At 49.8% G+C, this 23065-nt stretch overlaps 1 protein-coding gene and 5 non-coding genes across 6 annotated transcripts; all 6 read right to left on the reverse strand.

The window, feature by feature from the left end:
• Positions 1-1046: 1046 nt before the first annotated feature.
• LOC112544950 (small nucleolar RNA SNORA31) lies at positions 1047-1181 on the reverse strand. Its single transcript, XR_003088330.1, has one exon. It is a non-coding gene; the product is annotated as a small nucleolar RNA SNORA31 (small nucleolar RNA).
• Positions 1182-1966: 785 nt separating this feature from the next.
• TPT1 (tumor protein, translationally-controlled 1) lies at positions 1967-7698 on the reverse strand. Its single transcript, XM_075918996.2, has 6 exons — positions 7546-7698; positions 7189-7262; positions 6246-6433; positions 5254-5359; positions 4203-4319; positions 1967-2183 (listed from the first exon to the last, which is right to left on the reverse strand). Exons 1-6 carry the CDS (start codon positions 7571-7573, stop codon positions 2181-2183), a joined length of 516 nt encoding a protein of 171 aa, XP_075775111.1. The 5' UTR covers positions 7574-7698; the 3' UTR covers positions 1967-2180.
• LOC112544949 (small nucleolar RNA SNORA31) lies at positions 2239-2378 on the reverse strand. The gene has a single exon (XR_003088329.2). It is a non-coding gene; the product is annotated as a small nucleolar RNA SNORA31 (small nucleolar RNA).
• A 10535-nt stretch (positions 7699-18233) lies between the features above and the next one.
• TRNAS-GCU (transfer RNA serine (anticodon GCU)) lies at positions 18234-18315 on the reverse strand. Its single transcript has one exon. It is a non-coding gene; the product is annotated as a tRNA-Ser (tRNA).
• Positions 18316-20258: 1943 nt separating this feature from the next.
• TRNAS-GCU (transfer RNA serine (anticodon GCU)) lies at positions 20259-20340 on the reverse strand. The gene has a single exon. It is a non-coding gene; the product is annotated as a tRNA-Ser (tRNA).
• Positions 20341-22282: 1942 nt separating this feature from the next.
• On the reverse strand, positions 22283-22364 carry TRNAS-GCU (transfer RNA serine (anticodon GCU)). The gene has a single exon. It is a non-coding gene; the product is annotated as a tRNA-Ser (tRNA).
• Positions 22365-23065: the final 701 nt, after the last annotated feature.

The following is a 23065-nucleotide window of genomic DNA, read 5'->3' on the forward strand; positions in this document are numbered from 1 at the left end:
AGTAGGCTGGACAGCAGCCCAGCTCTGTCCTGGCTTGTGCCAGATCCAGTACCTACCCCTGCTACAGCTCTGCATTGGAGTGTATAGACTGCAGGCAGGCCAGTTTAGTCCCAGCTCATGACAGGGCTGGGAGCTCAGACCCACCCCACCCCCAGAGCTGCTGCCACCCTGCACTGCTACCTCTATTAGAAGCAACAGTGCAGGGTGACAAAGGCTGGTCTGCCAGGGGAGCTAGTTCTTAAACTGGCTCCCCTCACTAGCCAGCTCCCACATGGCATCCCATGCTGCTGCCCAAGAGGCAGAAGCAGTGAGTGGCAGGGGGTCCTTGAGAATGGGACTGGATTGTACTGGCTGCCTGCTTCACCCCCAGGGACTATAAAATAGCCAGCTGATCTATAAGAACTCATGAGGTGAATTGACTATTCAATAAACCAATATTTAACATGCCTCTGAGAAAGTGATAAAATTAAAGTGTCCACATGAGGGAGTTGCTGCTCACATTGTGGTTATATCTGAAATTGCAAAAAACTTTAAAGAGACAAGCCATTAAGTTTATTATTCAGCACTTCTGTCACTTAGATAAAAGACACGTGAACAGAGCCAAAATGAGAGCAGAAGGGAGCAGCTGGCTGTACCCATGACATGTGTTAATGTTACAGATTGAGGTAGGTTAACTTGTAACATTAACAAGTACCAGTCAACATTCCAAGTCCCTAGAAAGGGCTGTCACTCAGGATTTGCATCTTCCTCACACACTAGCAAGTGAACCTCCCCAGGAATAAAGCTGTGATTATGGGCTAGATGCAGAGTCCCATCTCATTGCTAACTCCTCCTAGCCTGGAAGTGGGATACCTGTAGCTATGTATTCAACTGAACAGAAATACATGGGGGGGAGAAATCCATCACTGTTTACTGTAACAAATCTATTCTGACCTAAGAACTTTTCCTGAAACACTCACTAACTAAACCTTTGAAGAAGCTATTGGAATTAGAAAGGCATACCCAACCCTTCCACTGTTAAGGTGGAGCTATTTTAGTTCTAGGCTAGCTATATTCCCTTATTCAATCTGGACTGCCATAAGGTGACAGGCAGAAAGCGCAAGGAACTGTTTTATTCTTGCATCCTAGTGAGGACCAGAAAAGCAATGGGGACATGCTCCAGGTCTGTCAAGCAGATGCATTGTCAAGTGATCATCCTCTAGCCAGGATAACACCTCAATAAAAGCTGGGTACAGTATTGAAGATGTTGTAATACACTAACCCTCAGCAGTACAGACTTTACCTAAGACAACAAGACAGCAGCTTACTTTCACTAACACTTATTTTCCTATCAAAACCTGCTTCATTGGGATTACTTTAGATAGGTGGGATACTATCAAGCCACTTGTCTGCTTAATCCTATCACTGATCACTGATCAATCATGCACAACTGTTCAGTGGGCATAGTTTCATGGTTTGGCTGTAGCTGGCTCATGAAGCTATTCTGTATTTTTATATGAAGGTACATTCCCTCCCCCCCCCACAATGCACTAGCTAAAAGTCTGCATCCTAGTGTTCTTTGAAGCCAAATACCCTTGCTTGTTAAAGAAGCTCAGCCAATACTCAGTATTAATAGCTTTAAATTCAGTTTTGTTTTATTAGTTTTGGTATCTCTTCCAGAGAGTTAATTACTTCAGCTTGCAGAACTGTGGGAGATGCAGAAAGTCCACTTCATTATGATGGCACTTCTTTGGACATGTCCCTTATTCACCTCAGACTACTAGGCAGGTGGATGTTAGGAGCCTGCGCTTGCATTCCAGTGTCTCAAGTAGTGACTTGCATGAAGTCTATTTGAAGGCAGTCTTAAGTTGCAGTGTGCTAGGATCAGGCTATACTACTGACAAGTATAAGGTCCTTGGCACAACACTTGCAGCAAGCACATTGTAGAGTTCAGCTTAAGAAACACATTAGACCAACAGGCATGACCTAGAATGGGTTTAATGAGTTTATTTTAGACAACCTACATGACAAGTTTTTAAAACAATGCCTCCACTCCAAATCAGGGTCAAGTAAGTGAATAAAGCTCAAGATGGTATCAGTCCAGTTGCTAGACACTGCTGAGTCCTGGTGTTGTGTTGATGAGGAAAGAGCAGCAGCAGCAAGTTATGACAAGGTGAATCCAAAATAGTTGCTCGGTTTTGTTACTGTAACAAGAATACAATGGTTATTGCATGTTCAGTCAAGCAATGGAGTCTATCTGGATGTGTTCCCCAATTCAGTCTGAACTGCCATGTGACCAGGCAGGCAGGCAGGCAGAAAGCACAAGGAATTTCCTTTTGCATCATAGTGCAAACCAAGGAGCAGCAGGAGACTTGCTCAAGGTCTATCAGAGGATGCATAGCATTTTTACAAGCTTTCAGAGATTCTGATGCTCTGAGCTTGCTCTGAGCTTTAAGAGGCAACAAATAAAAAGCACCTGGCCACTTAGATTTTTCTCCCCACCTCCACTGCGGGCAGGGCAGTGTGACCAGAAGGTAGCATAACAAGACTAATTCAAATACAAGTTAAGGTTCACAGGGGACATTACAGTGACTAAGTAAATGTCTAGTCCTGTGGCACCCTAGGGTAAGTCTACACTGCCACCCTAGTTCAAACTAGGGTGGCTAATGTAGGCATTCGAACTTGCAAATGAAGCCTGGAATTTAAATATCCCGGGCTTCACTTGCATGTTCCCGGGCAGCGCGGAGGAATAACGATAGTTCAAATTAGGAGCTTTAATTTGAACTACCTAATCCGTGCTGCTTGTAGCCACGGGCAGGTAGTTTGAACTACAGAGCATTTAAAAATGGCAGCAGCCACTTCAACCATATGTATGTGTTAGTCTCTAGGGGTATCATGAGCTTGCAATGGTTTTGCTTATGAAAGATCGTAATGCTATATATGTTAATCTGAGGAGCCACATGACTATTTGCTTTTCAAGTTAGACTAACACGGCTACCCCTCTGAGATTAAAGTATACAGAACAAATCAAAGTGACTCTGAAGAGCTGCTGTGTGGCTGTTTCACTGTAGAGCATTCCAAGAGAACAAGCCATTTTACTGCTCTCCACCCTGGGAATCAGTGCTAGCCTTTCAGTGCACTGGTAGCCTGTGAAAAACCACATGGCTCTAAGAAGTCAGTGCTGCAGGAGTTAACTGGCATAGTTAGTGCTGTATCAAGCTTTTCAGTAACCTCCAAAATTAGAAAACAACTTTAGCTGGCTACTTTTAGGACACTTGTAAATTATCTGATACACAATACAGTCTGTCTCCGACTTATGAACCAAGCAACTGGTCATAACTTGGTTTGTTCATAAGTCGGATCCCATTGAGTTACATGCGACCATGTTGTTCGTAAGCGCGGGTCACATTTGTAACTCTGGGTCCACCATTTACAACACTTTTGGTCGTAACTGCGAACGGTCCTAAGTTGACCGTTTGCAACTCAGGGACCAGCTGTAGACTCCTGGATTCATGTGGTTAGATGAATCTTCTTCACAGCCACTTCAACCTGTAATCCTGCAGTACTGGCCCCATCTAATGGGAGGTATTTGCTGTGGCAGAGGAGTCAAATACTAGCTTCACTACAGAATCAAATATAATTCCATCATGAATACCTGATGACTAGAGAACTGTCATCTGCATCAATCACCATAATCAACAGCAATTCTTCTTGGGTTGTGGCCCAACCCAAGAGTTTACCTTCTGATCGTAACCCCAGAAACACTGCTTATATATTAGGGTTTTACTTCATCTTAACAGTGCCTTAGTACTGCTAGGCATGAACCACTAGTAACACTATAGGGGGTGGTATGAAGGGAACCACCACTATAATGCACACCATGAAATATCAACTACTGTTCTGTTTACACTGGTATAGGAGTCATCTTGTAGTGGGACCACATCTTTGAGAAGAGGACTTTCTGTACTGTTTCCACTATAATTAAGAGTTTAATGCTAGAAGGAACCATTAGATTGCTAGTCTGACTCCTATATATCCAAGCCATTTCATCAGTTACCGCCCCCACCCCCATAACCAATGCTATATATATATATATTTGACAGGCAATGCTAACTCCACAGCCACTCTGAATTAGTAACTTTCAGCAGTGAACATTTTTGTATACAAGGGAAGTTTGCCAAGTAGCAGATTAATAATTTGACTCAAGAAAATTCAGTACTTACACACTTCTCTGTTTCTAAACCATCCTTAAAGAAAATCATATAGGGAGTTACTCCATCCTCACGGAAGTCCAGGAGAGCCACCATGCCATCTGGATTCATGTTCTCACCTACAAAGAACTTGTAAGAAGAATTGGCACTATTACAACTAGGAATGTAGTAGGAGTTACCAAACTATTCTATGGACAGCATTTAACAGCCAAAAATCTTGTCTATGAAAAAGTCTCAATATGATTTGGGATGTTATATAGATCAATTAAATAATCACACAGTTAGCAAGATTGTGCAATTACATGATTATTCAATAGTCACTGGAGGTAGGGGCAGCAGCCAGTACGCTCCCAGCCCCATTCCTGGGGAGCCCCCTGCTACCCTCCATTGTTGCCTCTGATAGAGGCAGCTCCTCAGTAGCAACCAGTCTGGGGGCAGCGGGGGGGGTGGGGGGGGAGGAGACTGACAGAAGCTTCACTGGGGCAGATGGGTCAGTGATTGAGTGCTTGCAGGAAGCTGGCTTAACCAGCTCCCCTCTGCCACTGCCCGATAGAGGCAGCAAGGGGGAAGTGCATGTAGTTGATCAGATTAACCAAAAAGCCCTGGCTTATCGGTTAATTGTTTATTCAATCCTATGCTAACAACCCTAATATAGATGACAAATGCCATCCACTTCTGATGAATCTAAGCCCATTTTGGAAGACCTTTAGCTCTTCTGGTTAGACTTGCCCAAATAAATCAATGCAGTACTGCCTTTAAGCTAGTTTCAGTGTCTCCACTGTACATTGAGCAGCTAGGCAAAGCATGGATACTTAAACTTGTCAAATGTACTATTGCTATCTCAATTCCATTCTGTTGTTGCTGAACAAAGCCATGAACTGAAGCACATTAGAACCATTAACAAAATTATGATATGACAGCCTGGAGAAGGGTAGATAAGAGGCTTCCAACCACCACCCTTGCAGCAGACAGGAGGTTCTGAGTCTAAGCGGACTGTGTAATAGTAGGACACAGCTAGGATTTGTGCCTTTGTTTTATACTATAAAGAGTTATTTAACCTTACCTGATAATTTTTGAAATTTGCAAGGATGTATTTGACTTGCTCTGCAGCCCCTGTCATGAAAGGCTTTACTCTGTCTGGTTTGTGTTCCTCAAGTCTGGCTTTGATTCTAAGCAAAAGAAAACAAGTTCTTAACTGGAATCTAACAATTTCAGCTGACCAGTAACTTTATGCTCAAAGTGAAGAAGCTTGCCTACTATTGCCAAACCTCTATGGGTAGCATTCCTAACTCTCTCCTCCCTCCCCCAGCCAGCCACTCCCTGACTACTGACATCTGACAAAAAGGCTCTGGATGCTAAAAAAAAAGCTATCAATAGTACTTCCATGGCAGGGATGATTGCACAAGGAGACTCATTCAGACCTAGCCCATTTCATTCTTCATCCAGTACAGTCATGAGAATAGGCAGAGTCCCATAGCAGCAACACCACAATTTCAAGAGGCTCAAGATAGGACTTCCAAAATGGAGGGAACACCTTTCACTTGAAGAAAAATGTCTGGATGTTGGATACCACTCTGGATAATCAGAGTTCTATATACAGAAACATAGGCAATTCAACATTTTATGTTTGTCAATTTAAAAAGCTTGCTGGAAATTTAGATTTCTTGTGTAACTCTGAAGCATTCTAGACTTACGCTAGTTCTAGAATGCCTCTCCTCTAAGGCGAGGAGGCCTAATAAGTGTTACTGCATTAAGCCTCATTGTATGGTAGAAGAAACATCCTGTGACCCTCTCAATGCAACAGGAGGGCAAAGGAAAACCTCTCTCATATGAACACATCACTACTGCAGCTATGTCTTGTTTCTGAAGTGGTCCCCTATACTCCCATCTTCATGCATCTCAAATGCAGCACTGAAGTTACTCAAGTGTCAAACTGACCACCCTACACAGCACCTACCCATGACTCATTCACTTTTGTGAACATGAAAGTTAGGGAGCTCAAATTTGTGATGTTCCAGTCAGAGGAATTTACGGGTAACACCAATTTGCACTTACGCTTTCATGTAGTCCTTAATGTACTTCTTGTAGGACTCTTTTGTAAAGCTAGTTTCCTGAAGATGGTGATTCATTACTATATCGACACCAGTGACAACTGTGGGATCTGTTCCCTCGTCAGTGCATTCAGTGGAAGCATTGCCACCAATTAAAGAATCAGCAATCTGACCCTCTGTCCTGGTGACCATCTGGATTTAAAGAGATCAAAAGCTTATTAGAGGAAAGTGCCACAGAATTAAATGATACACTGATTAGAAAGACAAGAGTCCTATGCACCTTAAAAAGGACAATTCATTTGGGCATGAGCTTTCGTGGTTAAAAAACTTGTTGTTCATGAAATCTAATGCACAAATAAATGTGTTAGTCTTCAAGGTGTCACAGGACTCCTCAATGTTGAGGATGCAGAGTAACACAGCTACTTTAAAGATGGTATTAACTCAGCCCCACTGAGTACATCAGCCTGCTCAGGAACTGTTCATATTAATGCACAAGTGGACCACAGAGCTACCCCATTATCGCTTAACAGCACCAGTGTTGAACACTCTGACACTGGCCTACCAGCTAATTAGGGCTAGGACTTCCATACAGCTTAGATATTGATCAAGCACTGGGCTAGTACTCCTACAGGAAGCACTGGCAGGAACTAGAGCCCACCCACACCCACACCGGCTCTCCGAGGTGTCCTCTAGAGCTCGGGCATTCTCGGACGGGCCAGGCCCTGGAGCGACGTGCTTCGGTCACTAGCAGCAAATCCCGTCACTTTCAGGAAAGGGCTGGAAACGGGAGTTGCCGGACACGCTCGCAGGAGGGCCCAAGGCAGGCGAGCCCCCGCCCACTGCCCCACGCCCCGAGCCGCCAAGGGCTGCCCCCGCCCGGCAAGGGGATTGCGGCTGAGCCTGGCCCGGCCCCGGGGCCGCCTCCCCCCGCAGCTGCCGGGACTCACCTTCCCCTCCACTTCATAGCAGAGCCCGTCGGCCACCTCCCGGATGCAGTAGATGTCGGAGAACATCTCGTCCTCTGCGGGGAGAGCGGCGGCGTCAGCCCGGCCCGGGCACCCCCCCCCCCCCGCGGGGCCCGGGCACCCCCCCCCCCCCCGGGGGCCCGGGCACCCCCCCCCCCGCCCGGCCCGGGCCCCCCCCGCTCCCGCCCGCAGCCCCCCTCTCCAGGCCCCGCCCCCCGGCGCTCCCAGCCGGGCGGCGGAAGCTCCCCTCCCCCGCCGCAGAGCTCCGCATTCCCCGCCCGGCCTGCCCATGCGCGGGGCCCGGCCCGCGCCCCCCGCCCCGCGGCGCCCCGCGCTCACGGCTGATGCTGTCCCGGTAGATGATCATGGCGGCGGCGCTGGCGCGGGCGCGGCGGTAGGAGGGGGGGGAGGGGCGGCGCGGGCGCGGCTCGGTCTGGGCGCGGCGGGCGAGCGACCCGCGAGCGGGAGGGAGCGAGGCGGAAAGGGCCGAGGCAGCGGCTTGCCGAGCTCATATAGCGGGCACGTCCCCGCCGCGTCACCAATCCCCGCGCTCCTCGCCGCGCCCGAGAGCGGTGACGTAGCACACACGCAGCCTGCCGCGCGCGGCGCCCCCTGGCGGCCCCTGGGCCTGGCGCGTGGGAGCCGCGGGACGGGGGAAGCCCCCGCGCCGCACTGCGCCTGCGCGCCTGCCCCCCCCCCCCCCCCCCCGCGCGCCTGCCGGGCTGCGTTCTTGGCCGAGGGAAACTCCAGTCGCGGGGCTGCCCCTGCCAATGGGCAAAGGTCACTGAGGTCAATGGGCCCGGCCTAGCCCTGCCCCGCCAGCCGCCCCGCCTTGGACCCTGTGCCCCCTCCCGGGGGGGCTGGCCCCGGCCGGCTCATGGCAGGTCCGAAGCAGGCTGGTGGCAAGTGAGATTTAACCCCCAAACCACAAGCTAAACATGGCGTGAAAATACAATCCCCATTCCCATTCTTTTCCCAGCCAGCTCCGCTCAGTGCCTGGGGTTGTCAGGTGGTTTCAACAAAATACCAGGCACACTTGACATTACATCGCAATCTGTTATATCTTACTTAGAAAATACCAGACATTTATATTTTCTCAATTTGTTTCCCGAACAGAAAGCTCAAATACTGGTCTGTCCAGTCCAAAACCGGACACTTGGCAACCCCATCAGTGTTCCTGGGGCTGCTTGGGCCAGGCGCTGGCCAGGCGTGGTCAGTTCCTATTTCCCCCCAACTAAGGGCTTGTCTTCACTGCATGGTGGATGGGTGGATCCACGCTGCAGCCATCGAGCCACCAGTGGTCAATGTATCGTGTCTAAGCAGACCTGATACACTGATCTCCAGCCTTCTCCCATGGGCTTTGGTACTCCAGCAGGATGAGAAGAGTAGGTAAAGTCCAAGGGGGAGCACCAGCCACCAGTGTTAGCGGATGGAAGACGCTGTGGTGTAGCTGAAGCTGCGTATCTTAGATCAATGTGGGGAGGGTGCATAATACAGATTAAGCCTGAGATACATCACTAAGGGCTTTGAAAAGCTTCAGGCTCAGTGTGCTGGATTTAGGTTGACCTAACCCCCGCTTTAGATGTACAATTTTTCTTTCGACCTAGCTGATGCCACCCTCTTCAGGGGGTGGATTTACTGTGGCGACTGAAAAACCTCTTCAGTCACTGTAGTGTCTGTGCTACAGAGACATGCTTGCAGTACAGACATACCTTTAGAGGGAGAGAGAAAGTCAGTATACAGCTGCCAACAGGATGACTCCAAACTCCTTTCCCTGCCTCTGGAACAGTAATTCTGCCTCCCACACTTTGTAGGAAAGCAGGCAGGGAATAAGAGTTATAGCTACTACTATTAATTTGTTAATATTGTTTGTTTATTTATGCAATGTTCCACCACCAAAAGTCTGTTCCTTGCTTTGAGCAGCTTACACTCTAGGACAGCAGAGTAAGGAAAGAGCATTTTACACTGGTATGTCGTGGGACAGTGGAACATATGACTCCTTCTTGATAGTGTAGCATGCAAATAGAAACATCACATTTGAATGCAGAATTATAGAATCATAGAACCAGGAGGGACCTCAAGAGGTCATCGAGTTTAGTTCCCGGCCCTCACGGCAGGACCAAGCACTATACAGATCAGCGGTTCCCAACTGCTAGTCCGTGGACCAGCAGCGATCCGTGAACCCCTGCCTGCTGGGCCATGGCACACTGCCAAGCCATGCCCCCAGCTGCTACTGAGCCCCACACGCTGGGGTTCCCTATGTAGGGATAATATATTAAAGTATTAAAAATGATTCCCCCAAGTGGAAGTGACTCCCCATAATTTGTTCCCCACAACTAAAAGTCTTAGTAGTATAAGTTTGTTTAGTAGAAGAATCATATAAGTGTTTAGATTTAGTGTTATCAAGCTTGATAAGTGTTTAGATTTATTATTATTATTATTATTATTATTATTATTATTATTTGTTAAGATTGTTAAATGTTTCGATTTATAATTATTGCCCCTCTAGAATATAATTTGTTAGGAATGTAATATTAGGTCATGTAACTTAAAACTGTTAAAAATATAATACTATGTAGCCAGAAACAGCTCCCCTCTCTGTGTCCCTGGGCACGCTCAAACTTATTGTTACACAATTGACGCCCATTCTCTTCAAAGCATTGTGAAGCAATTAACCCTAATCGCAAAGTGAAACATTGTAACTATAACAGTAACTAACTCAGCACTCAGAGAGAGAATGTTTTAAGAAATGCCACCCAGAAACTTTTGTGACTTTTTGTAACTACAACTCTTGTATATGTAAAGTTATTATTATACAAAAATACTGTATGTGAAACATTAATTAGCGAATGTATGTAAGAGAGAGAGTGCTTGGACAATGAATGAATGGTTTTGAGAGGTGCCAGCCTGAGAATGCAGCAACAAAGGGCTGAAGAAGGCATCAGGTGCCAGTGCAACCAAAAGGTGTCAAGTGGAGAAAACTAAGTACTGGAGATCCACCCTATGAGATCACTGACAAGCACCTGACAGCCACCCTGAACATCAGCATGATGCAGCAATTCCCATAGACTGGCATAGGAAGAAATTCCTATAAGAACTGGACTAAAAGACTATGGAGTCAGAGTCCAAGGTTCTGCTGCCAGCCCACCAGGAGCTTCAGATGCGCATCTGATCAGGATTTCGCTCCCCACTACCATCACTTGTGTACAGAGTACCTGGCCAGTATTCTGTCACAAGCAACTTCCAGGCTGGTAACTATACACAGAACTTGAATGAATGGATGTATGAATGAATGAATGTTTTTTGTGTGTGTGTGTGTGTGTGTGTGTGTGTGTGTGTGTGTGTGTGTGTGTGTGTGTGTGTGTGTGTGTGTATAAGGGTTAAGTAGGGATAGGAATAAGTAGCTAAACAACGTTGTTTGCGTCTATCTTTTCTTTATTCTTTATTATTATCTTTACAATAAATGTGGCTTTTTGGCTTATCCCCATCATAAGATCCTGCTTTTTTTATTCATATAACACCCACGCAGCTGCAGGGTGAGTGGCCCTGCGGGCAACCGGGAGTGCTGCAGCTGGAGCCGGTCCTGTTTCCAGTTCCAACAGCCACCCAGCTGTCAGGGCTGCGTGATGGGCAGTTGTAGTGCTCGGCCAGGTCCAAGCACCACGTGGAGCCCGACTGCCACAGTGCTCAGCAGGGGCCTAGCTGCCATGGCACACAGCAGGGGCCCAGCATACTGCGAGTTCCTGCTGCACGGGGAAGCACTCTGCACTCAACTGGAAGATGGGAGGCTGTGGCAGGCCCAGGTGAGGGGAGTGGGGCTTGCGCAAGAGGGTTTTTCTTGCGCAAGAAGGGGCAGGGTAGACAGCTCCTTCTGGTGCAAGAGCCTCTTCTGCAAAAATGGCAGCTCATTAGGTATGCAAATGAGGGTCGGCGATATTCCACGTTTAGCCTCATTTGCATATTTCTTGGGCAAGAAGCAGCAAGTGTAGACATAGCCCAGGGGTTTGGGTTGGCTCTAGGGGCCAGGCTTTTTATACTGTGGACCGCCAAATTAATTCACAAACTTTTGACAGACCAGTAACATTTTATTTGTGTATTTGAATATTCATTATATGCATAATTAATATGCATATATGCAAATAACATGTTACCAGTCCACCAAAAGTTTGTGAATTGGTTTGCCAGTCCCTGGTATAAAAAAGGTTGGGAACTTCTCGTCTAGATCATCCTTGACAGATGGCTGTCTAATCTGATCTTAAATATCTCCAGTGATGAAGATTCCACAACCCCCTCTAGGCAATTTATTCCAGTGTTTAACCACCCTGACAGGAAGTTTTTCCTAATGTCCAACTTAAACGTCCCTTGCTGCAATTTAAGACCATTGCTTCTTGTCCTATCCTCAGAGACCAAAGAGAACAATTTTTCTCCTTCCTCCTTGTAACACCCTTTTAAATACTTGAAAACTGCTATTGTGTCCCCTCTCAGTCTTCTCTTTTCTAAACTAAACAAGCCCAATTCTTTCAGTCTTCTCTCATCATAGGTCATGTTTTCTAGACCTTTAATCATTTTTGTTGCTCTTCTCTGGACTTCTCTAATTTCTCCACATCTTTTTTGAAATGTGGTGCCCAGAACTCAACACAATACTCCAACTGGGGCCTAATCAGCACAGAAAAGAGCAGAAGTATGACTTCTCATGTCTTGCTCACAATTCTCCTTTTAATGATTCCCAGAATCATGTTTGCTTTTTTGGCAAAAGTGTCACACTGTCGACTCATGTTTAACTTGTGGGCCACTATGACCCCTAAATCCCTTTCTGCAGTACTCCTTCCTAGACAGTCACTTGCCATTCTGTATGTGTGAAATAGATTGTTCCTTCCTAAGTGGAGTATTTTACATTTGTCCTTATTAAACTTCATCCTGTTTACCTCAGATCATTTCTCCAATTTGTCCAGATCATTTTGAATTATGACCCTATCCTCCAAAGCCCTTGCATCCCCTCCCAGCTTGGTATCATCTGCAAACTTAATAATCATACTCTATGCCATCATCTAAATCACTGACGATAGCATTGAGCAGAACCTGTCCCAAAACAGACCCCTGTGGAATCCCACTTTTTATGCCCTTCCAACATGACTGTGAACCATTAATAACTGCTCTCTGCGGGTACGGCTACACTGTCTTTTTTTTTTTTTCAGAGGAGGTATACAAATAGTGCTCGTATTTGCATACCTTCTGATTTTTTTTTCCTGGAAGAGGCTTTTCCACCATTTGACCCTGTCTACACGGGGCCAAATGTCAGAAAAAAGCCCTCTTTCAAAAGCCCTTGTAAACCTCATTTTATGAGGAAGAAAGGGGCTTTCAAAATAGGGTTTTTTTCCTGACATTTAGACCCATGTAGACGGGGCCAAATGGCAGAAAAGCCTCTTCCGGGGAAAAAAACAGAAGAAGGTATGCAAATGTGAGCGCTATTTGCATACCTCTTCCAGAAAAAAAAAAAAAAAGACAGTGTAGCTGTAACCTCAGAATGGTTATCTAGCCAGTTATAGTATCCAGCCAGTTATCGCACGCATCTTCTAGTAGCCCCATCTAGGTTGTATTTCCCCAGTTTATTGATAAGAAGGTCATAGACCTAAGGAAAAACTCTGTGTAGCTTGAAAGCTTAGCCCTTCCACCAACAGAAGATGGGCCTGCAAAAGATATTACCTCATCTACATTTCTCGCTATTATCCTGGAACCAACATGTCTACAGCTACACTTCAATAAAAAAGAGACAGCTGATAAATGACATGTTGATATTTTCTTACTCAGTAGAGGTACATTTTTAAGACGCCACACAATTTCCATTCAGTTGCATCAATCAGTGACAACTAAGGACAACTATAGATGTGGGTGTTGAGTATAGAAAGTAGAGCCCTTGAGATGGGAATGTGTGAGTTGAAAGATACAAGGAATATTAAGATTGCAATCCCGGAGTGCAGGCGAAAATGAAACTAATTTCTGTTATACAAATATTATAAATTAGTGTTTGGGTGAAAGTGGGAGGTTTGGAGGGAGGGATTTAAAAATGTAGCTCTAGTGAGAAAGTAGTTAAAAATTGAAGTTTAAAGTTCCAAATATGGCTAAGCACATTCAGTGTCTAGCTACACAGGCCCAGGGTCCAGTCTGAATGCTCTTAACTCCCATGGAAAGTACTGGTAGTTGAGGGTTCAGAGCACCTCACCAGAATGAGCCTGTCCCCCTAGAAACTCTTTGTTCTCTATTGCGGGAATTCAGAGTTAAGACAGTTTGTGACTTTGTAGCTCTGTATATTACATTGGAACATTGTAGCCTTAATTGGACATTTTAAAGTTTTTATAGTAAAGAGTCATGAGGTGGTAAGTGGCCTGGTTTATCCAGATGCTGAACTGTTAGCCAATGGCCATTGTGTGGCCAGCACCTCTGAAAATCTAACTGCTTGCTTGTTTGGGATGTTGTAAACCTGCATAATCTAGTCTATCCCTATCACTGTCCCTGTCAGTCATTAGGGTATTTCATAGTGCAGGGGTTGGGCAACCTTTCCAAAGTGGTGTGCCAAGATTTAACTCTCCTGCCCTGGGCTATGTGGCTCTCCTGGGAGGGCAGGAAGGGGCTCTCTCCACCGCACACCCCGTGGACCACCTGGCTCAATACAAACCTTTCTGTGGACCAACAGTTGCTAATGGAAACTCACTGTTAGTTACATAGTCCATTTTGCTAATGCTGCAGCTGGGGGGAATGGTTTAATTTAAATTATTAGACTAAGCATTTTAACTTTCTCATGTTAGTTTATCAAACTTAATTTTAAATAAAGTAAAGTATTAATTTATGTCTGTGATGGGGTGTATCTACCCTGCACTGAATGGCAGGGAGTTGCCCTGGCCGAAAAAACCCCACCCCCACAGCCCTGCTGGGCATGCTCCCAGGGGAGACAGGGTCTAAAAGCTCAGGGAGTCCTTCAGTTGGAGCTGACTGCCAGAGGGGAAGGAGCTTGGGCAGGAGCTCCTGATCAGTCCCTGTAACAACTGCAGCTGCCTGAGGAGCGAGGAGCAGCGCCAGGACCTGCAGTTGCAGATACAGCAGCTCCCAGAACAGCAGCCAGCGCTCTAACGACAGCCCCAATTAAGGAGGCCATCTACAGGGGTTTGACTGACCAAGCAATGCCCAGGGAGTGGAGCATCCTGCTGGGAGTGGTAGGTAGGGATGCCAGGTGTCCGGTATCCTACCAGACAGTCCAGTATTTGAGTCCTCTGCTCAGTAAAAAATAGACAATACTGGACATGTGCAGTGTCTGGTATTCTCTGATTTTTCCGACTGGCCACCGGACGGAAGCCTGATGTGGGCAGCCCTGCCCGCACCAGGTTTCTGCGCAATCACAGGCTCCCAGCGTTTGCGGCCCTGCCTTCCAGCTGGGAGTCCCAGTTAGGAGGCGGGGTTGTGATCGTCGCTTATCCCGTGTTCCTTTTTTTTTTTTTTTTGCTCGACCAAAAAATACCGGGTGTCTGGTATTTTTTGAGAGACCGTCTGGCAACCCTAGCTAGTAGGAAGTAACTCATGGAAGAGGACAATCCTCTGGGAGCTTGGCGTGTATCGGTAGGAATCCCCACCGAGCAGACCGTGGAGCTTGCTGCTGCCTCTAGGGCTCTGGGCTGACACTGCCCGGATCTTCCTACCCAATAACCAGACAAGCCTCTCCAGGCTACGGAGTTGTCTGGTGACTAGACCTCAGGGCCATAAATACTCTGCCAGAGGATCATATACTTTTGACCCTGCCACAGGGCTGTAAATACCCCAGTAGCAGGAAAGGTACTTTTGACTAGGCCTCCAGGCCGTATAGTCCCTGCCAGAGGGGCATGTACTTTTGACTAGGCCGCAGGGCCATAAATACCCTAGTAGGGGGCGGGCTGGTACTTTTGAGTATACCTTAGGGCCATAAATACTCTGGTAGAGTGGCATTGATTATAAACCAGCCTACAGACCATGTTTGCCCTAGAGAAAGGGGGCCTTGCACTAGGCTTCAGAGACACTTGTACCATCGGGGGAGGGATAAGCGGGGGGTGGAGGCTCAACAATGACCAATACAAAAGATTTAATCTTTTCTTTATTTATGGCAGGGGTGGGGAACTTTTTTTGGGTCGAGGTCACTGACCCACAGAAAAATCAGTTGTGGACCATACAAGTGAGAAGCAAAAAACTACTTCCAAATCCCCCCCAACCCTCACAGATATGGCCCCCAACTGAGACATCTCACTCCTCTGGCACTCCAGCCTCAAAGGGTAAGGGGAAAGGATAGGCAGGACGTGGATTCAGGATTTCCCATAGGCCAGATTTACTTTTCTGGAGTTTGAGGGTTAGTGGATTTTGGGGACCCTCTTAGGTTCTGGGGTGGGGACAAAAATGAGGGGTTCTGTGTGTGGGACAGGGCTGCCAGCAAGTGGGATGGAGGTGCAGGATCTGAGCAGGAAGTGGGGTGCAGGAGGGGCTGAGGAGAGCAGGGTCTGGAAGGGAGTTTGTCAGCAGGAGAGGGTCTGGGATGGGGGTATAAGAGGGAGTTTGTGGGTGGAAGGAGGTTGGGGGAGTAACTCAGAAAAGGTGGAAGAGTGAGAATGCAGTCAAATATCACCATCATCATCAACAACAACAACCATGGGCTCAATGCCCGTTGGTGTCTGATGCCTTCCTCACTATTTCCTTCCATCTTTCCCGGTCCAGTGCGGAGTGGCTTAGTTTCTGTAGACTAGCTCTGCACAAATCTACTATATCATCTACCCATTCTCAGTGGGGTCTGCTTCTTCATGCCAGTCTCAAGCCTGGATAAAGGAGGAGGGTTGGGCAGATGAGTGTTGATGCACTGATTGTAAAACAACAATATGAATGAAATCTGATGCCAGTACGACTAACTGACAAAAGATGGTGGCTCAGACGTCATCTGGATAAACAAGGTCCACTATACCAATCAAGCGATAGGGGTTGGGTTGACAAGTTAGCTACCAAAAGGAAACTACAACTAACACATATACTGTCAATTGGAACGAGGAACGGCCGAACAGTGAGGGCGATGGGAAAGTTAGAGCTGCAGCCAAATAGTTGCACATCAAAACCCATGTGGCTGGTTGATAATTGTGCAAATGGGCTGAAATTCTCATTCACACACAATGATAAGGTGCAAAGAAGACCCTGCTGTCATGGGAAAAGGGAGGCAAACGGATGGGAAGTAGAGGAAAGTGCAGCTTCTTCTTAGGAAACTTGTATCCCCCCCCCAGTTACATCTTCCCTCTGCTCCAGCCTCGCTCCGCTCAGCCCCATGATTCCTCCCCCCACCCACAGTCTGATCTCCTCGCATTGCCCTATCCCCCCAAGTGCAGCCCCTGCCTCCTTCCATCCTCCTGCCACATGCTCCTACCCCCACCTCCTATTCTCCTCAGCTCATTCACCGGCAGGGCAGCAGCGCTGGGACTCACAGCCCCTGGGAGCAGTGATGGGACAAAGAGGGGTGGAGGTGGGATACAGAATCACTTCCCTGCCCAGCACAGCTCTTTGCCCAAGACTTGCCCCTCACCTGCCACGTGTGGCTTTGGGCACAGTGAGGTTCTGGGGAAGGGGCTCCCTGCCCCCTCACACACCTTGAGGGGAGCAGTGTGGCACAGCATAGGAACTGGCTCACCATGTGTGACCTGCCACCCAGCACTGATCTATAGAGCAGGCCTCACTCCGCCCCCTCCCAAAGAAAAAGACAGAGCCTGAAGTACAGGAGGAGGGAGGGTGTTAACCCCTTCGCTCCCAGGAGCAGTACACCCAGGCCGGGCAGGGCCAGCCCCAGGGACATATACACATGCCTCTTCCACCACCACTCTGCCCCCCAGCAGGAAGCCAAAGCTCCAGCCTTCAGCTGCATGGCTAGAGCACAGCCCTGTGCCACAGAAAATCAGTTTGCATGCTGCTAATGGCATGCGTGCCATAGGTTGCTGACGCGTCATAGTGGGTCCGGAACTTGAGCCAGTCTTCATAAATCATGTTTCAGCTTATCTCTACAATAAAACAAGCCAGTAACTTTTCAAAAATGTCAGATTTGCTGTCGGTATGACTTGGAAGCATTTCTAATCTATTGATACATAAGTGTAAGTCTACACTACTAGCCTCGTTTGAACGAAGTTACAAATGAAGCCCGGGATTAAAATATCCCGGGCTTCATTTGCATCTTGCCGTGCACCGCCAATTTTAAATACCGGGTAGTTTGGACTCCGTGCCCGCTGCTACACGCGGCATGGAGTAGGTAGTTTGAATTAGGCTTTCTAATTCGAACTACCGTTACTCCTCGTGGAACGAGATAACGTCACGCTCTCGCTCAATACCCTTTGAGAATACAGTCCTGTCTGACACAACCAATTGAGTCAATTGTTTCGGACTCGAAGGTGAGCCCCCGGTCTTTCTAGACCAGTCTGCATCGGCCATGCAACGCAACACCCAGACCAGTGTTCTCCGTGCTGCTGGCTGGAGATGCCATGCTCTCTCTTCCCCTGCTTGTTAGCACGAGAGCATTCCCTACCTCCTATGTCAGTGAAGCGTCCTTCTCTCTGCCTGAGGAGCGGGCTGCTCAGACAAGCAAAGGCTTTCCTTTGCCTAGAGCGGCCCTCTTTTTACAGAGTCCTCCGGCCACGCCTGGCTTCCTGACTCTGGAGTCATCGTGCCACCCACTAGCCAGAACTCATCCGACACACCGGGGACGTCCAGCGGTTAAGAATAGCAAGGACGGGGGAGTTCTCCGTCTTTCAAGGCCGAATTCCGGGACACCGTTTGCATCCAGATGAGAAGCCTAGTGAACGGGTCAGGGCAGCTGGAAGTCGTTTCCACAGAGCAGCCTGCCCCTCGTCCACGGGCACGGGGAGGCTCTTAGGATCCACTTTCCCCGGCTGCTTGACGCCTCTTGTTACCGGTAGGAGTTGCTTGGGCAGGCAAGCGCAGAAGATGCCTGGAAGAAGGACCCCACGGCCAAAAGAAGAGCGGCAGGCAAGAGACGAAGGTGGGATTCGAACCCACGCGTGCAGAGCACAACGGATTAGCAGTCCATCGCCTTAACCTCTCGGCCACCTCGTCTGCAGAAAGGCTTGGCTGGCCACCGCCCCTCCTTTGAGCGGCCCACGCCGGCGGCCCGAGGCAGGATGAGACGGCTTAGCGAGCTGGGCTTGCCGGCGCGCCAGTGGTGTAGAGGCATCATGCATGATTCCCATTCCTGCGAGCTGGGTTAGAGTCCCAGCTGGCGCATGCTTACTGTCGCGGCGGCTGCTGGCCTTCGGCCTCCTCTTGCTTTCTTGCCTGCCGTTCCTTAGCACAGCCAGTGGCGGAAGAGCCCCAGTGAGAAACAGAAAGGAAGGCCCAAGAGCAAGCTTTCCTTCCTAGCCACCTCTTTAAAGCCCAGCGGATGAGCAGTCCCTCTGGCTTGGCTGCTCATCAGCGCCGCCAAAGAGGGGCGCCCAAGCCGACTAGAGAAGAAGCAGCGCTCTGTGGCTGCGAGCGTCCCGGCCGTGCTGAGGCCTAGGCTCACGTTGGCGTTCTTCGAAGCCTCGGGGGAGTCCAGCAGGGCGCGAGAGGCGGCGCTGTGGCGGCGGCGGTGGCCCCCTTGGCTGTGCCACGCGGAGCTGCGACAGAAAGGGAGAGTAAATGTTATCAAATACGTACACTCGTTGCAACGTTCCTGACTCGGCTTGTAACGTGATGGAATAAACTGCTTGCTGGCTTACGTCAAGTCTGGGGCCGCCTCCAAATCGTTGGAAGGACAGCGGCCCCTTTGTTGGAATGCCCCCTTTAGTATCAATCCCTAGTGCAGAGGTGTGAGCAGGAAAGAGGCCCAAGGGAGGTGTTGCCTGGGATTTTTACAGCCTCCGCCATGTGAAGGGACTCCTATCGCCCTTCCTGGGGACAATGACAGATTAAGATGGAGTACGGAGGGAGTCACGTGGGCAAGTCGCCTCTCTATGTTTAACTTTGCTTAGTCACAGCAAGGGCCATTACTTTGTACTTCAGCTGGAACATCCACAACGGGCGTCTCCCAGTGTCCGTTGTCAGTCCATTGTGCTTTTGATGAGCCATTCAGCTCGCGTGGTCTCTTCACAATGTGCTGGCTAAATACCCCTTGGGCCTTAGCCCAGGGGCCAACCTTTGAAATACAGGTCCAGTGCCAATGCTCCTCGCGTCAAGTACAAAATGGATACATGCATAGAAATACCATTCTCCGAACCAGCAGATCACAACCTTTCCATGGACACCTCACATGCCGCATTTTGTGCAAGATCGGTTGCAAGTATGTAACGGTGGCTGCCCCAACGAGCTCTCCTTATGGTCCCATTTACAGGAGATAACGTCACGCTCTCGCTCAATACCCTTTGAGAATACAGTCCTGTCTGACACAACCAATTGAGTCAATTGTTTCGGACTCGAAGGTGAGCCCCCGGTCTTTCTAGACCAGTCTGCATCGGCCATGCAACGCAACACCCAGACCAGTGTTCTCCGTGCTGCTGGCTGGAGATGCCATGCTCTCTCTTCCCCTGCTTGTTAGCACGAGAGCATTCCCTACCTCCTATGTCAGTGAAGCGTCCTTCTCTCTGCCTGAGGAGCGGGCTGCTCAGACAAGCAAAGGCTTTCCTTTGCCTAGAGCGGCCCTCTTTTTACAGAGTCCTCCGGCCACGCCTGGCTTCCTGACTCTGGAGTCATCGTGCCACCCACTAGCCAGAACTCATCCGACACACCGGGGACGTCCAGCGGTTAAGAATAGCAAGGACGGGGGAGTTCTCCGTCTTTCAAGGCCGAATTCCGGGACACCGTTTGCATCCAGATGAGAAGCCTAGTGAACGGGTCAGGGCAGCTGGAAGTCGTTTCCACAGAGCAGCCTGCCCCTCGTCCACGGGCACGGGGAGGCTCTTAGGATCCACTTTCCCCGGCTGCTTGACGCCTCTTGTTACCGGTAGGAGTTGCTTGGGCAGGCAAGCGCAGAAGATGCCTGGAAGAAGGACCCCACGGCCAAAAGAAGAGCGGCAGGCAAGCGACAAAGGTGGGATTCGAACCCACGCGTGCAGAGCACAACGGATTAGCAGTCCATCGCCTTAACCTCTCGGCCACCTCGTCTGCAGAAAGGCTTGGCTGGCCACCGCCCCTCCTTTGAGCGGCCCACGCCGGCGGCCCGAGGCAGGATGAGACGGCTTAGCGAGCTGGGCTTGCCGGCGCGCCAGTGGTGTAGAGGCATCATGCATGATTCCCATTCCTGCGAGCTGGGTTAGAGTCCCAGCTGGCGCATGCTTACTGTCGCGGCGGCTGCTGGCCTTCGGCCTCCTCTTGCTTTCTTGCCTGCCGTTCCTTAGCACAGCCAGTGGCGGAAGAGCCCCAGTGAGAAACAGAAAGGAAGGCCCAAGAGCAAGCTTTCCTTCCTAGCCACCTCTTTAAAGCCCAGCGGATGAGCAGTCCCTCTGGCTTGGCTGCTCATCAGCGCCGCCAAAGAGGGGCGCCCAAGCCGACTAGAGAAGAAGCAGCGCTCTGTGGCTGCGAGCGTCCCGGCCGTGCTGAGGCCTAGGCTCACGTTGGCGTTCTTCGAAGCCTCGGGGGAGTCCAGCAGGGCGCGAGAGGCGGCGCTGTGGCGGCGGCGGTGGCCCCCTTGGCTGTGCCACGCGGAGCTGCGACAGAAAGGGAGAGTAAATGTTATCAAATACGTACACTCGTTGCAACGTTCCTGACTCGGCTTGTAACGTGATGGAATAAACTGCTTGCTGGCTTACGTCAAGTCTGGGGCCGCCTCCAAATCGTTGGAAGGACAGCGGCCCCTTTGTTGGAATGCCCCCTTTAGTATCAATCCCTAGTGCAGAGGTGTGAGCAGGAAAGAGGCCCAAGGGAGGTGTTGCCTGGGATTTTTACAGCCTCCGCCATGTGAAGGGACTCCTATCGCCCTTCCTGGGGACAATGACAGATTAAGATGGAGTACGGAGGGAGTCACGTGGGCAAGTCGCCTCTCTATGTTTAACTTTGCTTAGTCACAGCAAGGGCCATTACTTTGTACTTCAGCTGGAACATCCACAACGGGCGTCTCCCAGTGTCCATTGTCAGTCCATTGTGCTTTTGATGAGCCATTCAGCTCGCGTGGTCTCTTCACAATGTGCTGGCTAAATACCCCTTGGGCCTTAGCCCAGGGGCCAACCTTTGAAATACAGGTCCAGTGCCAATGCTCCTCGCGTCAAGTACAAAATGGATACATGCATAGAAATACCATTCTCCGAACCAGCAGATCACAACCTTTCCATGGACACCTCACATGCCGCATTTTGTGCAAGATCGGTTGCAAGTATGTAACGGTGGCTGCCCCAACGAGCTCTCCTTATGGTCCCGTTTACAGGAGATAACGTCACGCTCTCGCTCAATACCCTTTGAGAATACAGTCCTGTCTGACACAACCAATTGAGTCAATTGTTTCGGACTCGAAGGTGAGCCCCCGGTCTTTCTAGACCAGTCTGCATCGGCCATGCAACGCAACACCCAGACCAGTGTTCTCCGTGCTGCTGGCTGGAGATGCCATGCTCTCTCTTCCCCTGCTTGTTCGCACGAGAGCATTCCCTACCTCCTATGTCAGTGAAGCGTCCTTCTCTCTGCCTGAGGAGCGGGCTGCTCAGACAAGCAAAGGCTTTCCTTTGCCTAGAGCGGCCCTCTTTTTACAGAGTCTCCGGCCACGCCTGGCTTCCTGACTCTGGAGTCATCGTGCCACCCACTAGCCAGAACTCATCCGACACACCGGGGACATCCAGCGGTTAAGAATAGCAAGGACGGGGGAGTTCTCCGTCTTTCAAGGCCGAATTCCGGGACACCGTTTGCATCCAGATGAGAAGCCTAGTGAACGGGTCAGGGCAGCTGGAAGTCGTTTCCACAGAGCAGCCTGCCCCTCGTCCACGGGCACGGGGAGGCTCTTAGGATCCACTTTCCCCGGCTGCTTGACGCCTCTTGTTACCGGTAGGAGTTGCTTGGGCAGGCAAGCGCAGAAGATGCCTGGAAGAAGGACCCCACGGCCAAAAGAAGAGCGGCAGGCAAGCGACTAAGGTGGGAATCGAACCCACACGTGCAGAGCACAACGGATTAGCAGTCCATCGCCTTAACCTCTCGGCCACCTCGTCTGCAGAAAGGCTCAGCTGGCCACCGCCCCTCCTTTGAGCGGCCCACGCCGGCGGCCCGAGGCAGGATGAGACGGCTTAGCGAGCTGGGCTTGCCGGCGTGCCAGTGGTGTAGAGGCATCATGCAGGATTCCCATTCCTGCGAGCTGGGTTCGAGTCCCAGCTGGCGCATGCTTACTGTCGCGGCGGCTGCTGGCCTTCGGCCTCCTCTTGCTTCCTTGCCTGCCGTTCCTTAGCACAGCCAGTGGCGGAAGAGCCCCAGTGAGAAACAGAAAGGAAGGCCCAAGAGCAAGCTTTCCTTCCTAGCCACCTCTTTAAAGCCCAGCGGATGAGCAGTCCCTCTGGCTTGGCTGCTCATCAGCGCCGCCAAAGAGGGGCGCCCAAGCCGACTAGAGAAGAAGCAGCGCTCTGTGGCTGCGAGCGTCCCGGCCGTGCTGAGGCCTAGGCTCACGTTGGCGTTCTTCGAAGCCTCAGGGGAGTCCAGCAGGGCGCGAGAGGCGGCGCTGTGGCGGCGGCGGTGGCCCCCTTGGCTGTGCCACGCGGAGCTGCGACAGAAAGGGAGAGTAAATGTTATCAAATACGTACACTCGTTGCAACGTTCCTGACTCGGCTTGTAACGTGATGGAATAAACTGCTTGCTGGCTTACGTCAAGTCTGGGGCCGCCTCCAAATCGTTGGAAGGACAGCGGCCCCTTTGTTGGAAT

Source organism: Pelodiscus sinensis, chromosome 1, assembly GCF_052426305.1.
Source record: "Pelodiscus sinensis isolate ZL-2025 chromosome 1, ASM5242630v1, whole genome shotgun sequence".
In the NCBI taxonomy this organism is placed as follows: domain Eukaryota; kingdom Metazoa; phylum Chordata; order Testudines; family Trionychidae; genus Pelodiscus; species Pelodiscus sinensis.